Here is an 18,467-nt window from a genome sequence, read left to right on the forward strand (position 1 = left end):
CATAAATAAACAATATAAGAACATAAACGCGATATAAGTTAACTAAGTATAGTAAAGGAAATGAAAAGCATAAACAAGAGATTAATATAACATAAAATAAAAATTAAATATTATAAAATACAAAAAGAAAGAGTGATTTTGATTTGAATACCAAAATATCTAAATATATGGCAAATGCCTCCTTTTATAGGCTAAAATTTAGAATTATTAATTTGATGACTAATTATTGAGTGGGTGACCACTTCTTGACTTGGTGACAACCACTATCTTGGTTGAACAAAATGTCATTGCTAACATCAGAATTTAAACATATAGTCCTCATAAAAGTTCTGAGCATTTGTCTCAACTTTCCAACACAATAAGAATGAGCTCATTTGGACTTCTAGAACTCGAGATATAGGCTGAACACTGAACAGTGTCTGGGTTATATGACAGATTCTGACTTCTCTTTTGTTACTACAATTTGAACTTGAAAACGACCCTTTTAAATCTTGAACTCTTTATGAAAGTTTTAAACCAATGTCTTAGATGTCTATAACCGAATAGTGTTCTAGTTTGAATTGAACCAGCATCTCTTATTTAAGCTTAGCCCTCTTTTTATCTTTTCACTTTCAATAGTTAAACACATCAATCAATCCTTTAAATTGTGATATATGCCTGCATTTAAAATGAGCATTTACCATAAATTAAAGATATCTTATGTTATCAGACTTGTTATTATAAAACATGCTTAAGTTAGGGAATTTAATGATACTTTAAGTGCAATATGATAATATAAAACCTTGATAAAAATACACTTTTAAGTACTAATTATCATCTCATGCTCAACACCCCCTTAATTCACTGATCATGTTAGACATGACTGTAAAATGTTGCCTTATCGTCTAATTTTGGCACTTCTGGTGACCATTAATTTAAGGATTAATTGACAAAGTCTCGTAGTGGAGGTTCTCCCATACTCAATATTTACTGCATCCCAAATTGATTGGGTTAAATGATGCTTTTCAAAATGCAACATTATATTATTTCTCATGCTGCTCAACATCAGAACGCGAGCTACACAATCCTTTTGCTTATAGGTTTGATATGCTTTCATATCAAGTTTGTGCTGAACAGTGTTTCCTTACTCAGGTTCAACCATTAGTTGTGTGATTGTTTCCAGCATTTCTTGCTCTTCCAAGAGATATTCAATTTTATGATGCCAAACATCATAATTCTTTTCACTTAGTTTGTCTCCATGGTTCAAATCAACAATAATACTCTAAGATTCAGTCGTATTAAGCATATTGACAACAATATAAATATTAGTAACTAGTACAATTTAAATGACATTTATTTCCACTCAATTCTAAATTAAACAAATAATAATCTAACTTATACAATAAAACTGAAAAGAATGTTAAACACTTGATCAATTTTCATTTGTATGGTCTAATTATTATTGGAAATTTAAATGAGTGCAAACTTATAGTTATCAGTTTCAACTAACACTCCCACTAATCAAATTGCAGATATTTCCATATGCATCCATAAAATGTAATTAAAACTTAAATTACATAAAATATGCAATTCAAAATAAACAACCAATTATCTTAACAAAAAAATACTAAAATAAAAAAAATACGAAATTAAGAATAATAAATTTCAAAATTATTTTATATTGTAGGTATATAAATAGGGTCTCCAATTGCATCATCTACTTTATCAAAGGCATCCCCTCCAAGTTCATTTTACTTAAACCATGGAATGAATTTAACAGCAACATCTAAACGAGTTGTGCTTCTTTTAGTATGTAATATACCCTTTTCGTTATAGTGACATTCCCTCTCAAACATCATTTCATCAGCGAGATTGTTGAAATCTAAGGATTCTAGCTTATATTTCAACGATAGTTGCATCGACATCCATTCCTAAGATAGAGAATTGAGAACGATTGACATTTGATGTTCCATGTAGAATTTATAAACACTACTCATTTCTAGTCTACTCATTTGTGATACATATAATCAATATGCTCTTGAATTTTGTGAACAAGATTACTGGCATAACGCAATAAATGATCAATTTGATGTTGCCTATCCATTACAATAAAATACTCTAAAAGCACATAAATATTGTAATCAATATTTAATTAAGGCATGTATCATTTTATTTTTTTGTTAAAAGCTAAATTGACACTATAATTAAGCAATTTATATTAACAATTAATCAAGATTAATTGCCTCTAAATGATAGTTTCCAATTGACTACGAGGACTGATTAAAATTACCCCATAGCCAGCACTATAAAATGTCAGTTACCAATTCACGCGATTAATTGGTAGTTTTTTTTAATTAATTAACAAATGACAATTATACAACTACCATTTATTTGGCAGAAGGGTCTTTCTAATTAATGATAGAAAAGACAAAATACTAACAAAATTACTTCATTAAATTTGAATATCAATACATCAAATAAAGTTTTGTAAATCCAAGACTCAAAAGAAGCATTCTTTCAACACAGAATGTACATCTAGTGTTTATGTAATAACATATGTATTGCATAAAAAAAAATATTAAAACAATGGCTCTGATACCAATGTAGAAATCAAAGGAAATTTACTTGTGATGTGAGAATTTGTTTTCTTATCCCTGAGTCAATTACCTCAATGTCACTTCAATTACTAAAACCAAAGTGATATTTCACAGCACGAACGTCTTTGTAAATCTTGTCAAGTTAATGCAGAGAGTCCAAGATAGAAGAAGAGAAAGAGAATTATATTCTTTCAACAAATTAAAACAACTCTTTTCAAATTAATTCTTAATGGTGTGAGGAGTGAATGATAGTGGAGATATCCATGATCAAAGTAGGGGTTAACTATATAAATGCTTTTTTCCGATCAATTATTTTAGTGGAGGTGTATGTAAATTAATTTAAATATTTATATTAATAAAAATATATATATCCTTCATTAATTATATCTTTAAATTCCACCCTAATGTTGTCTAAGGTTTTCAATTTGATCTTTTCGTCCATTTTCCATCTAAATCCATTAAACACATCCAAGCGGAGGTTGTAGAATATGCAGATTAATTAAATCTTATTGTTTAAAAATAAAAGGTTAATTTAAACAAAGCTTTTAAAAAAAAAAATTGAGTCCATTTAGAATAAAAATTAAAAAAAATAAAGTCAGAAGTTCAGAATAAATAAAACGAGAATTTTGAATCCTATTTAAGCTCAATTTTTAAATATAAAAAATTGAAATCTTCGATTCTTCATTTTTTTTGTTAAATTTCCCTTACTATCAATTGTATATTTTCCACTCTAAATTATGGATTTTTCATGTAGGTTTTTAACCGAATGTGTAAACTTATTGGAAATGTGGTTGGGATTGATTTTAAAATACTATTTATTAAAAAATTATTAAAATAATATTTATTTTATTTTTTTAAAATTTATTTGTAATATTAGTGCATCAAGATAATTTTAAAACACTAAAAAAATATTAATTTAAAATAAAAAATTTAAAAAGTTTAAATTTTTTTAAAATATTTTTAAAATACAAAAATAAACTGGGCTTAGCTTCGGTAACCGAACATATTTAATATATACAGAGATAAATATTGATCTATCAAAATAAACATCGGCGATCGTTCCCTCATTCGCGGTGATGGGAGGGAGAAAATAATGTTCGATGTGTGATTTCACTATTTAGAAGTTTTAACCCTCCACGCTTAGCATCATTTCTAAGTAGGTTTTCTCCTTGTTTAGAATTCGAATCCAACAACAACAGTGATATATATATATATATATATATATATATATATATATATATATATATATATATATATATTTGTGAATAAACAAATCTGGATTTAACCTATTTAAGACCTCCCAAAGAGAATTTTTGTACTTTAGCATGTAAAAAAAAAGATAAAATAATATAGCACCAGAAATATTTAGGAAAGTAACATAGTTTAGAAAATCACAAATGATAAACGCGACTCGAGAGTCACAAAAATAGCACAATTTAAAGAGTCACAAATAACATATGTGGCTCACAAAAAGTTGTTTATGTCATCTGCGACTCTCTTCAATGCTAAAAATAGATTGACATAATTTACAATAGAGAGAGATGAGAAGGAGAGAGAGAGAAAAAAAACAAGGAAAGAAAAAAAGCTCTACAGACACATTGAAACTCCGATAACAACACCACTGATATCGTTAAAGATATCGACAAGATAAATCTAATGATACCGAAAAAGGTCATAAATGATGATCGGAGCAGGTCACACGAGCCGTCTAAATATGTCAAGGCTCATTTCCCGTTCAACGGTTCGTGTGGCACACTCTTTCATCGTCGGTGATCTTCTTTAATGTCATTAGATTCGTCAAGATCTTTTCAACAGTACTTATAGGATCGTCATTGGAGCTTTGATGTGCCCTTGTGACCTTTTTATTGTTTTTTTTATTTTTCTTTCTCTCCTCTATTTTCACAAATTACAAGGAAAGAGAAAAAACAAAGAAACAAAAAACAAAATCTTGGAGGCACACCGAGGGTCTAATAATAACACCACTAATAAAGATATTGACGAGACGAATCTAATAATTAACATCAAGGAAGGTCACCAATGGTGATCAAAGAGTGCCATATGAGCCGTCCGAAGAAAAATGAGTTTTGACACATTTGAACGGCTCATGTAGCCTATATTAATGATCTTTTTAATATCATTGGATTCGTTTCGTCGATACATTTCTAATGATATTAATTATGTTGTAATTAGAGTTTTGGTGAATCTACAAAAAAAATTTCTTTCATTGTTTTTCTCTATCTACTCTCTTTTTATTATAAATTATGTCATTTTAGAATTTGAGAAAGTCGAGGATGACACTTGCAAGTTGTAGTGTTATTTAAGATTTTTTAAATTATGTTATTTATTTAAATATTTTTTATACTGTGTTGTTTTATACAATGATGTTTTGCCTTTCTTTTCTCTGCTATTATCAAATTGGAAGTTTCTTTTGTCTTGTATTCCTTTCTTCCCTCATGTTTATAAAATCCATTTCTGTTAGTTATTCATGGTAGGCACACTTCTTTTACTTGGTGAGATTAAGAGGGTGTTTGGGTCTGCGGCAGCTGCTGCTTTTTTTTGTCAACCTCAGTAATATAGTGTTTGGTTATAAATAATGGTTGTGTTTTGACGCATGGGACCCACAAAAAATAAGGTGCAACCGTAGGTTCAGCCGAAACAATTTTTTCATGCTTCTTCATGTTGTCTCCTTGTACAATGGAGAGCAAACTCTCCACTGTTCACTTAATTAAGTGAACAGTGGAGAGTAAAACTCCACTGTTCACGTGAACAGTGGAGTCACTCTCCACTGTTCAGGCCGATCCGGGTCCGGGTCAAAATTAAATGCATTAAATTGGGTCTGACCCAGTAAAAAAAATAATTTTTATTTTTTTAATTGTGTTTTATTTGAAAAATTAGAAGGCAATCCCAATTTTATTCTTGCCGGGTCCGACCTGATTAAAAAAAATTTAAATTTAATTTTAATTTTTAATTGTGTTTTATTAAAAAAATTAGAAGTAGATCGCTTGATGACGTAGTATTTGCAGAATTTGATCCCAACCTCAATTTTGTTCTTGATGATATCTTACCTGATGTTGTTGCGAGAAAATATAGTCCTTATTTTATAGATTTCGTACGTTATGAAATTGCATATAGTTTAATGGAACAATAAAAAATATTTGATATCAATATTATTTATTTCATGATGTTATAATAGTAGTTAAATCTACAATATTTAAATTAAAAACCATCAATATTAATACATATTTTTTTAATTATTTTATAACTTCAATTTGAAAAGCATTCTTTTAACCAAACACATTAAATTACTTTTTATTCAACCTCAATTTCAACCACAGTTTTAACCAAATATATATTTTTCCAAACCAACCTCAACTAAAAGTACTTTTTATAAAACAATTTTTTTCAAACCAGAATCACAACCGCTATCACAATACCAAACACACCCTAAATGGTTATTACTCTCCCAGCCGGAGGCGGATCGAATCGGGGTTTACTTTGGGAATCCAATCAAATTATGTTTTTATTTTATAGAAGCAAAAAAGAAGGTTGAATATCCTCAAAGAACCAGAACTACATTAACAACAACATGACGTGGAGGATGAAGAAGAACGTAAATGGTATATTACTAGTGTATTGGCTAGCGATTCCCAGCCGGTCAATAATAAATTTATTTTAAATATATATAAAAAATTTATTTTAAAAAATATTTTTAAAATAAACTTGGGTTTGACAATTATATAGACCTAATATAATTAGGTCTGACAGCCAATTCCAGACTTAAGTCTCTTGGGTCTGACAATCAAACCAGATTCAAGAGCCTTAGGTCTGGAAATAACTGTCAGACTCAACTGTCTTAGGTTTGTCTCCCATGCCAGATCCAGGTTACTTGGGTCTGGCGCTCATAATAATAACAATAATAATAATAATAATAATAAATTTATCTTACTTAAATTCTTATAGTTTTTAATCCTTTCAAATAAAATTTATAGTTTTTTCTTAATAGTAATAATTATTTTTTCAAATTTATTAATAATGATGATGACAATGATGATAATAATCATAATAATATTAACAATAATAATAATTTTTAATTTTACCCTTCAAATTAAATCTATGGTTTTTTTTCAATAATAATAATATTTTTTTCTAAATTTATTAATATTAATTAAAATAATAATATTTATAATACTAATAATAATATTAAACATGCATGTCCCAAGTTCTTATAGTTTTTAATTTTACCCTTCAAATAAAATCTATGGTTTTTCTTTAGAAGAGGTGATTGAATTGCAATATCATAGCAAGCAGAATAGAGTCGTTTTATTCAAATGATATTGGTATAATACAACTGATAGAAAAGTTAGATTAGATCTTTACCATGGTTTGGTCAAAATTAATACAAAGACTAGACTTCGCAACATCGACGATGTCTTTGTTTTTATGAAGCAATGCCAACAAGTTTATTACACATACATTTTTTTTTTAGAAATGATTGTTCTAAAGTTGATTGGTTATTCGTTGTAAAAACCAAACTCAAGGGTCATGTCCAAGTTGTTTGGGATGGTAAAGATAAAGTAACTGCAAAAGACGATGTCTTTCAACTTGATGAGTTAGTTGATCCATGTCGAGTTGCTCCGTCTACTGATTTAAAAGAAAATTTAATTTTTCATGTTACTAAGAATATTTTTGTTGTTGATGTTACTGATGAGTTAAATGATATATTAAAAATCAATGAATATACAGAAGTTGATGAAGATGATGAGATCAACAAACTTTAATTAAATGAAAAGTAAACTTTATTTTAAACAGGTAAACATGTTTTTTAATTTTTATTAAAAAAGGAAAATTGAAAAAAAAAATATTTTCTATTACAGAACACACCCTTAAGTTTAATAGGCAGCACAAAATCTGAAGGAAAAAAAAAAGAGAGAGATTGAAGATTTTGAATTTCGATCATCATTTCACGTCGAAATATGAGAAGTAATATATGAAAACTAGAGTCACTGTGTAAAGAAAGGGAGTTGACAGTTGAGTACAAACTAATAATGGTAAAGACAGACAGGGCCCACCAAGATAAGCACCGGGGGAACAGCAAAAATCAATTATTTCATCATGGGAAGGTTTGCTGCTGCAGTTAATGCTTAAGACAGGACCAAGATAACCCCTTAACCAGATCATGAATGTTTCTTCCTTCCTTCCTCTGTGGAATTTGTAAGAAACAATGATTGATGCGGTTGAAATGAAACTGACAAGTTAGTGTGGTGACTAGAGATTGACACGACAAACACTACCCCAAGACTTCCGTTTCAAACTTGGTCAGTAGAGATTGATTGCAGTCCTCACAATATTTCCAAGTTGTCGATCGAAGCAGCTGCTCAGCCCTCTTTGATTTGGGTAACTGAGGGAGGCTTCATGCGGTGCTTCATTTAGACGACAATATATCACAGCTATATATATTTTGGATCGATGCTTCATCTCTAAATTGATCTTAACTGAGCTTCTTAATTACCTCTCAACTAATGATTGGCGTTTCTCATTCCCAGAAGTAAAATTGATTCATGGTCTAAATTAATAAATCTTAAGATCGATCGACGATCGATGTCCATGGAAGCTCTTACATGCAAACTCACTGAAGATGTGAACATATATATCTATGCATCTCTGCGCATCAGATAAGCTCTCCGACAAGGAAGTATTCAAGTCAAAATATATAGTTTTCGAGCATTAGATATTTATTTAAGAACAAATCTGCCAACTTCGATGAAATTTTTTTACAGCTGATTGGATTTTTGTTCAAAGGTTAAATTAGTATACAATCTGTCTATGGATTTTTGGTAATAAGGTATGAGAATTCTATTCCTATTTTGAAGGTTTTTGGTTGAAAAAAATGAAGCGAGAACTAATGAGAATGAACGATAAGCTTGTAAATAAAAATTAAACATAGTTTCAAGGGTAAGAATAAAAATAAGGAATACAAACAAGACTTTTTTTCAAATAAAAATAATTTATTATTTTTATTTATTATTTATCATTGTAGTAGTCATCACCATTATATTACGGGTGGTAATAATAAATTTGTTTTTTTTAAAAAAAAGTATTATTATTATTCCACCAAAATCATCTCCTATGATGATATTACACTGTTAATAAAATTATTTTTTTAATCATTAATTTTTTCATGTTAATAACCAAATTTTAAAAATTATAAATTTTATTTTGATTCTTATTATTTTAAACGTAGTATTAAAATGTCATTCTAATTTTTTTAATTCTCATTCTAATTCCTACATTTTGATTTTAAAACTTTCACTTATAATAAGCAAACGAACACCTAAGACTCCTAAGAATACATGCTATTATTATTTCTTATTTTATTGAATATAAATTAGAAAGTTTTTGTAAATAAATTAGTTTTAAAAATAATTATGAAATTCTATTCAAAAATTTATTCTTCTCAAAACAAATTAAGAAACATAACTCAATTTCCATAAAACAAAATTATCTTGGTGGAAACATTTACCAAGCAAATGCGATGTAAATTAGTCAAGTGAGAGTTAAAATTAGAAAGAAAGTAAGCAAGCAAGTTAATTAAGAAATTAGGTATGAATCTTTGGATGTTTGCTCAAACATCACTCCCCAGATAAGTTTATATATTGAGTGTTCTTTGGATGCTTGCCAATGGTTATTGTCTCTTCATTGGATTTAGACATTCTCCGTATGAACTCATCTGGGGAGTGATGTTTGAGCAAACATCCAAAGATTCATGCCTAATTTCTAGCCACACACACACACACATGAAGGTGGCGATCAAGATATGCAGCTGCTAGTTTTCTTCTCTAAAAGTTACAGCAACAATTTTGCTTATCATATCCTTTCCCTCTTTACTCTTTAGGAGCATAATTTTGTAATAAAATCTCATGAGTTTGTGGCTGAACTGGGTGTCTACTGGGTAATTAATACTAGCAAATCCGATGAATTCTCAATGAGATATGCATGGGGCGGACCCTTTTATTCAATACTCTAAATATTGTGGCTAAAATACTATGTGTACATGCACAGTTCACCATCTTACATTTTCCTACGAGCTCACTTTTCAAAAAAATTATTTTTTTATTTTAATCCTCATTTTTTTTTTGCGTGATTGTATTTTTTTAGAAAAAATTAAATAATAATTGAATCAAATTTATTGATTAAGAATAAAATTAAAAGACAGAAAACCAAAGTAAAAAAATACGCTACAAATAGATGATAATTTCAAAATTATCATAAAAAGTTTACTTTAGTCCTCAAATTTTACAAATTATACCTATTCGGTTCCTCAATAGTTTTTCAATTATATTTTGTTATAAAATTTTATTTCTTTAATCTCTGTTTTAAAAAGAGAGAGAGAGATCACCGGATTTCAGTGGTAGAAAGGGATAATCAACGTTGAGACTAATTTCAGCTACTAAAATGGTCGATCTTGGAGTCAAAGGGTTCCAATGTTTGATGAGAAGAGTTCTATTAAGGTTTTTTTTTTCAACTTGAAATTACCTAAAAAACCAAATCTAAACTCAAGAAGATTTTTGGTTTCAAGTTGAATTCGAGTTTTTAAGGTTTTGGTTTTTTAAAGGCAGATCTATGGATTTATCAAGGATTTTAGTCTCTTTTCTAGGTGTTTTTTGGAAAAAAAAAATTGAAAAATGAATTTTCGATCAAAAAAACATAGACCATGTTTTTGTGGTCATCATAACACCCGGAATATAGAAAAAACCAGATGACGCATCTTCTAGAAAAAGAATTTCAAAACATATTGAGGTGAATGGTATATCATCCACCCCAATTGTAATTTTTTTTTAAAATAGAGCCTATGAACAGGGCCTTTCTAATTGAGTTAGGTCTAGTGGCGCTCAACCTCTTTCTTTTTCTTTTTCTTCTTTTTCTTTTGTTTTTTTTACTTTTAAAAAAATCATGCCTTTTCTTATATGTATCTTTTTAAATGATTCTATAATTTATATTTAAATTAATACACATTCTCTCTTATTTTTTATTTTTTGTATTAAGCCTCTTTTAAATAATTGTTTTTTAGTTATTTTGTATATGTTTATTTTTTAAGATATTATTATAATTCATGTATAATTGTTTTTTAATGTTTTGTATAATTGAAATTTATTTAATAAAATTAAAAAAAATACTTATTTTAGATAGTATTTCTAATAAGTTCAACCTCACAAGATTTGTTTTTTCATTTGATTTTACCGAATCAATTTTTTGTGTGTTTATTTCTACTATCATTTGATTAAATAAAAAATTTATATTAATAAACAAAGTCAATCAACACAATTGGGTAAATAGTTCGTATTATGATATTAAATATCTTGATTTGCATCCGCCTCTCGACTTTTCTAGATATGTATTTAGTTATCGCTAGTTTTTTTTTCTATTGACATAGACGGTTCTTAATTTTTTTAATTAAATATGTGAATAATCTTTTTTATTTACACTTAATATTTTTTTATTTAAAATAACATGTTGAAAAAGCTTGCATGTTTAATTTTCTGTTAAAAAAATATTCAACATGCGGCAGAACATGGATCAAATAGCTAGTGTGAATTATTAACCAATCACATATTGTTTTGCTTTGAAAAAAGGAAAGACATAAGATAGTCCCTATTCCACAAGTACATTAAAAAGAGAGTATCACACTCAAAAAAGAAAAACCATGAATGATAATTTGCAGAAAGAGAAATTAAAATTTTAATTCTTTTTAAACGAACAAATTTAAACAAATTACAAATGCTTATTGTTAAATATTTTTACTTGTTTAATTGAAAGCTCGTGCTGTAATCTTTAATTTAAGTTGTATTTTACTCTTTTTTTTAAAAAAAAAAAGAAGAATGAGACAAAAAAAAAATGTATCTATACATCTCTAATACTATTTCAGTTCATCTCTTAATTTGTTTAAAAATTTCTAATAGTATAATTTGAATTATTTATTGTTTTGCATCCATATTATTTTTAAATTAAATCCTTTTAAAATTACCAAAAAAACTTAAGTTCTTTATAATAAAAAATTATTTGATATATAGTTATAGTATCTCATTGAAAAATCTAAAGTAAATTAAGAATTTAAATTGATTATGCATTAAGAACACAAGATATATTATATATAAATATTTTTAATTTTTTTGGTACATTCTCATATTTGTGTTCTGGATATAAAGTTTTAATATAGTTTGAAAGGTAGTTTGAGTGGATATCTGCACATAAAATGATATTGAGATGATAAAAAAATAGTTTAAATTATGAATATTAATAGCTTTAATAGAACAAAACCTATGATTTGGGGTTTTATAAGATGAGTCATACTTGTGTTAAAAATGTTTTCATGATTATAATATAATTTTTTTATATATAGTTTTATGGCTCGCATTACGCTGTAGGTTGGATTAAACCAATTAATTTAAAAATCAATTAATAACATCAAATTTAATTAATTGGAAATTCATTAAAGTTTATGGGTTTTAAACTAGTAAGAAAAAACAGGTATTATTATAGTGGTTTGCTACTTAAAAAAATATATAAATTGGGTAATATATCTTGATGAAGACGTCGGATATCCACATTTACAACAAAATCTCGAATGCTTAGAAAAACCTGGCAAAAAAGCACAATGAACATTTGTTTTAGTTTATGTGGATGCACTGTGACAGCGAAGAACATGATCTGCTCTTAGTTTATTAATTTGGTAATTTGTTTTACTTTTTGTTAATAGATAACGACGATATCTGAAGAAGTCTCATTATCTTTATCTCAATAAAATATTATTTTTGACTTTAACAACGTTTTGCCCTTGAGGCACACATCAGAAAAACCCTTCTATTTTTATTACGAGCATCTTTATCTATCTATATAAAGGATAAGCACACCCTTTTATTAGCGCTCCCCACCTAAATTGAGTAACCAGCCGATATATTTACTTGCTCCATAACATTTTCTTCACATGCCCACACACAATTCCAGCATGAATCCTACCCAGGTGAATTTCAACTCCCCGAGAAAGTTTAGGACAACATTGAAATCTAAATGTAAAGAGACCTTCTTCCCTGACGACCCATTTAGACAATTCAAGAATGAGAAGCCTCTCGGCAAGGCCAAGAAAACCCTTCAATATTTCGTCCCAATCTTTGAATGGCTGCCTCAATACAATCTTAAGATGTTTAGATTCGACCTTCTTGCTGGTATCACCATTACCAGCCTTGCCATTCCTCAAGGAATCAGCTATGCCAAACTCGCTGAAATCCCTCCAATCATTGGCCTATGTAAGTAATCTCACTGTTCTCTTACGTTTTTGTTTTCGGCCGTCTGCTGGTGTAATTTTTTTTTTTTTTGTATCTAAAATCATAAACGAGGTTTATTGATTTCTTTCATGATTCTGGTTGCAGACTCCAGCTTTGTGCCTGCTTTAGTTTATGCAATTCTCGGGAGTTCGAAACATGTGGCGGTGGGGACAGTAGCTGCGTGCTCATTGCTCATAGCAGATACAATTGGATCCAAAGTATCATCCAAAGATGACCCAACATTGTACCTCCACTTAGTTTTCACGGCCGCTTTCATCACTGGAGTTTTTCAGGCTGCTCTAGGATTTCTAAGGCGAGTTTAAAACAGATAATGCACTCAAAATATTGTATGTATAATTCTTTATTTGAGCCGAGTTGAATACGTGCAGACTGGGGATTCTGGTGGATTTCTTGTCGCATTCCACAATCACTGGTTTCATGGGAGGCACAGCGATTATTATCTGCCTACAGCAATTGAAGGGCTTGCTTGGAGTGAGCCATTTCACCACCAAAACAGATGTGGTTTCTGTTTTGCATGCAGTTTTCAAGAATAGGAATGAGGTTTGCACTGCAGAAGATTAACAAATTAAAACGTTCTTTCTTGTTGTTCTAAGAGTGGAAAACATTTGGCATAAAAGGGTGATATATATATTTTGGATCATCCAATTTGGTTATAACTATCACTTCATCAATATCCATGAAAAGATTCTATTCCAACTTTACATAGGCTAATGGTTTTTTTTTTCTTTTTGTCCTTTTTCAGTGGAAATGGGAAACCGCGGTTGTCGGCATGGCCTTCCTTGTTTTCCTGCTGTTCACCCGCTATCTGGTGAGTGGTGCACTCTCCATTAATATGACATCAACATATGATGCCATGCATGTATTATCGTTCACAATATGCTTCATTTGCACACATCAAGTCTTGTGTCTGCACTAACAAATTTGATAGCGAGGTCGGCTGATTCGTATTATTATTAAAGTAGTTGCTTTCATTGTAAAAGTACTTTTTGAACACTTGTCAACATCTTACTTTGTTCCCTCTTTTCTCCAGCTTTTAACAATCAAAAGCTAGCTAAACTGCTTATTTTGAGTTTTATTTTTTAAAAAAAATGAGATTCTTTTTCTTTTTCTTTTTTAATCACACAACATCCCTGTTTTTCATCTAAGGTTAAGAAGTTGTAAGCCATGAATCCAAGTATTATTATTATTATTATTATTATGGGATTAAAGAGGTTTAATTTACTTTCTTTCCTGATTTCTCGGGTTCAAATTCTGGGATCAACATCAAGATTGAACCATCAAAAATCTCTACACATGTATTTTTAATGTTTACATTAATATTTTTAATGTGTTACAGTTCTTATTGGTTGTTTTATATCTAAAAAATATAATAAAAATAAAAATTCAACCAAATATTATTTAACTACTTGAAATACTTACACATGTATTATAATAATCAATGACTAAAGATTATTTTTATTTTATGGCACAGCAATAAACCACCCAATACATTACAACAAAGCAGAACAACACCAAGCATACCCTTAATTAATTATAGGATATGCATGAATTTAATTTGGTTGTTTTTAAAAGGGAAAATCATTTAAGTAACATGATATATATGTATGTATTATGATATCACTAGTTTGAGAGAAAGTGACCCATAGATATTAAGCACTAATTTTCTACATGAAATGAGAATCAGAAAATTAGACCCATGACATATTGAAACCATCATGAACATGTGAGGAAAGGGAGGAGGAGGAAGAGGAAGCTATGCAGAAGGAGCTGTGCATATGCGCTCCTATGCACTTTAGTCGATCGATCGTTGTTATTTCCGGGCGTGTGTGTACTTTATCTCATTATGGTACCTGCATGCATGAGATTGCGGTTGAGAGTATTCTAATTCTTACTGTGCTAATTCTAATAACATTAAAATGGTTGATTTTCAGAGGCAAAGAAAACCCAAGCTATTTTGGGTCTCAGCTATGGCTCCGATGGTGGTCGTTGTACTCGGCTGCTTGTTAGCCTACTTTACTCGTGACAGTAAATACAGCATCCAAACTGTAAATTGACTTTTTTTCTAACTTACAAAAACCACGTCTAATTAGTTCTTGTCAAATACATGTACATGCTTACGACTTCCCTCTTATCTGTGTTCCATTACTAATTAGGTTGGGAAACTGCATAAAGGGTTAAATCCGATAAGCATTGAATACTTGAATTTTGACGCGGAGTATCTGCCCTACACTTTGAAAGCTGGAATCATTACTGGCATAATTGCTTTGGCTGTAAGCTCGCTAAATTTCTCTTACTCATTTACCAAAACCGTATATTATTATTAATCGAGAGCGAACTAAAACGATACTTATTGCAGGAAGGGATTGCAATTGGAAGAAGCTTTGCCATAATGAATAATGAACAAGTTGATGGAAACAAGGAGATGATAGCTTTTGGTTTCATGAACATTGTTGGGTCTTGCTTTTCATGCTACTTGACCACTGGTATCTATGCATATGCGTGTTCTTTAATTATTGGTTTGTTTGAGAAATGAAAGTAGAAAAGAAAAACTTAGTAGAGCATTTTTCATATGAGTAGTGCTTTAATTTGCAGGACCATTCTCAAAAACTGCAGTGAATTACAATTCTGGGTGTAAGACAGCAGCGTCGAACTTAGTAATGGCTATTGGCATGATGCTCACTCTCCTATTCTTGGCTCCTCTCTTTAGCTATACCCCTCTCGTTGCTCTATCTGCCATTATCATGTCTGCGATGTTAGGCCTCATCAAATATGAGGAGGCTTATCACTTGTTCAAGGTTGACAAGTTTGATTTCTGCATTTGCTTAGCTGCTTTTTTTGGTGTTGCGTTCATAACCATGGATATGGGCCTCATGATATCAGTAAGGATTTTCAACCCACCTGTATATCTTTATATATCACAGGAAATTAACAGCTAATTTTCCATTCTTCGATTTCAGGTTGCGCTTGCTTTGTTGAGGGCACTTCTATATGTGGCCAGACCTGCTGCTTGTAAGCTTGGAAAATTGCCAGACTCAACCTTGTACCGCGACACCGAACAGTATGCTGAAGCCTCAGGTCCCCCTGGAATTCTTGCTATACAACTTGGTTCTCCTATTTATTATGCAAATGGCAACTATATAAGAGAGAGGTAACCACACTTGACATGCTTCCTTAAGAAGAAGAAGAAGAAATAATCTTCGGTTTATCACACACGTGCGCAGCATTTTAATTAGTGACTAATTAATTTTATGTGAATAGGATTCTCCGGTGGATTCGAAATGACGAGGGTAATGGGAAAGCTGTGAAGCATGTTTTGCTAGATTTGACGGGTAAGGTTAATTAATTTGCGTGCAGCCTCAACCTAGCTAGTGCTACATTCCAAATTTGACGACTCCATGTCAATGCTGATCCAAAATTATAAATACTGCTGCAACAGGAGTTACATCCATTGACACGACAGGCATCGAAACTTTAGCTGAAGTGCTCAGAATCTTACAAGTCAAACACATTAAGGTAAAATTACATTCAGAGGAAGCTTTTTGCTCTTTCTTGTATTCTTGATGCAGGCCTTGGTGCACTGTGTGCTGTTGAAAAACTACAATTATGAAGTCTTTACTTTTTGATCCCTAGTTTTTGAAGGTTTCGTGTTTTAATCCTAAGCTTCAATGATTTTATGTTTCCCTTCTTAAAATTTGAGAGGAGAGAGAAAATAATTAGATCACCACATCTTAACTATTAAAAAAACTGATATTTATTAATGGGTTCCTCTCAGCAAAAGAGTATCATTGAAATATTTTTTAAATTTTCATTTCATTAAAAAAAAAGATTGATGTTAAAAAATAATTTTTTTGTTTGATTAATTTCTTTTGGACTGATTTAAAAGTGTTTTCAGGTTAAGAATTAGTTTATTAAGATTTTTAGTGTGTTTATTACATATTTTAAATTTGAATTCTTAGTCCAAAAAATCTCTGACTTGACTTTCCAACAACCACTTCTTTTGCTAGAATCTAAATTAGCATGCCATATGTTATCTCTTTTATTTATAAAAAAATAATCTTTCACCTTTAAATATTAAAATAAAAAAAAATTAAGTGTACGAGTCTAGCACTTGAAATGCAAGTAGTAAGGACCAATAGTCAGGAACAATCTTTTAGGCACAAGAGCGTGGTCTTTTTCTATAATAATTTTTTTTTTTAGATTTTTATTGAAATGCACTCTAAATAAAATATTTAACATGATTTTTTTAATAGAGTTTTATATGATTTTATCATATTAATTATTATTTTTTTTTACAAAATATTGACATATTTTTTTAATATTTTTTTATTAAAATTTGCTTTTAAAATCACTTTTTAAAACTTGTTTTTAAAATCATGATAAGAGATCCTCTCTTTATTTATTTATTTGTTTGTTTTTGCTAGAGAATTAAATAAGTATATCCCTTAATTGTTTATGGCAGATGAAAATTGTAAACCCCAGGCTAGATGTTTTGGAGAAAATGATGAAATCAAAATTCGTAGATAAGATCGGGAAGGAATCCATATTTTTGTGCATGGAAGATGCAGTTGAAGCAAGTTATGACTTTTCAGTCACTACAGAAAAGCAAGGGTTCGAAGAACAACGTTCGGGCGTTGCTTAGGGCTGTCAGCCTACCGATCCTGCAATTGGTGGTCGCGGCATCGTAACAAGTGTAACGTCTAGTTAGCCGATAGGTTCTCCTAGCTACTACTTTCTTCTTCTTCTTTTTTTTTTTTTTTTTTTTTTGGGGGGTGCCTGATGTAATATGTCGAAGAAACATACCTTTCACGTCAAATACGACACCTTGACCTTGTTGTGTCGATAAATAAACATGTGATGCTTGAGATATTAATTTTTTTTCACTAATTTTTATTTATTAAATGACGTAACATTTATTATAATGAAAGAATTTCAAACTATATATGGACATTAGATCTTATAATTATGAAATTGAATATGATTAAACAGATAAATGTCACGTCTCTTGGTGAAGAAATTCAATAAAATAATTAAGTATCTCAAAGTGTTATCTTTAGGTTAAAATCATATACACTTAAGATTATACCAATTCACAGAGTTAATTTAAGATTTTATCTTTAACTTTTTCAGTATTATAATCTAATCATTAATTTCAATATATATATTAATCCTTAAAAAAATATGAGTCACTAGAAGATCATCTAGATGATTAGCATACGTTACCCAACCAGTATATTTTGAATGTAAAATATATATATAAAAAAATATAATATATAATATAATATAATTATTCTACATCGAAAAGTTAAGAAATAACCTATGTGAATATAAGTTATATAGTCATTTCATATCGAAAAGTCAAGAAACATTCCATACGGATATAGATTTTATATATAATTATCTTATCTTGAAATGTTAAGAAACAATCAATGTAAATGTATCCTATAAAAAAATTATATGAGCTAAATATTCATAAATTAATTATATATTTTTTTGAGTTTTTAAAAATATATATATAAAAAAAAATTAGGTCTCATCCAAGTTATATAGTGGA

At 29.5% G+C, this 18,467-nt stretch overlaps 1 protein-coding gene across 1 annotated transcript; it reads left to right on the plus strand.

The window, feature by feature from the left end:
• The first annotated feature begins 12,510 nt into the window (after positions 1–12,510).
• LOC133687959 (probable sulfate transporter 3.5) lies at positions 12,511–17,786 on the plus strand. Its single transcript, XM_062107316.1, has 12 exons — positions 12,511–12,877; positions 13,001–13,208; positions 13,285–13,456; positions 13,659–13,724; positions 14,848–14,961; positions 15,070–15,186; positions 15,273–15,399; positions 15,509–15,795; positions 15,874–16,064; positions 16,175–16,245; positions 16,353–16,429; positions 17,376–17,786. Exons 1-12 carry the CDS (start codon positions 12,559–12,561, stop codon positions 17,553–17,555), a joined length of 1,929 nt encoding a protein of 642 aa, XP_061963300.1. The 5' UTR covers positions 12,511–12,558; the 3' UTR covers positions 17,556–17,786.
• Positions 17,787–18,467: the final 681 nt, after the last annotated feature.

The sequence above is a fragment of the Populus nigra genome, chromosome 3 (genome assembly GCF_951802175.1).
Source record: "Populus nigra chromosome 3, ddPopNigr1.1, whole genome shotgun sequence".
NCBI classification, from domain to species: domain Eukaryota; kingdom Viridiplantae; phylum Streptophyta; class Magnoliopsida; order Malpighiales; family Salicaceae; genus Populus; species Populus nigra.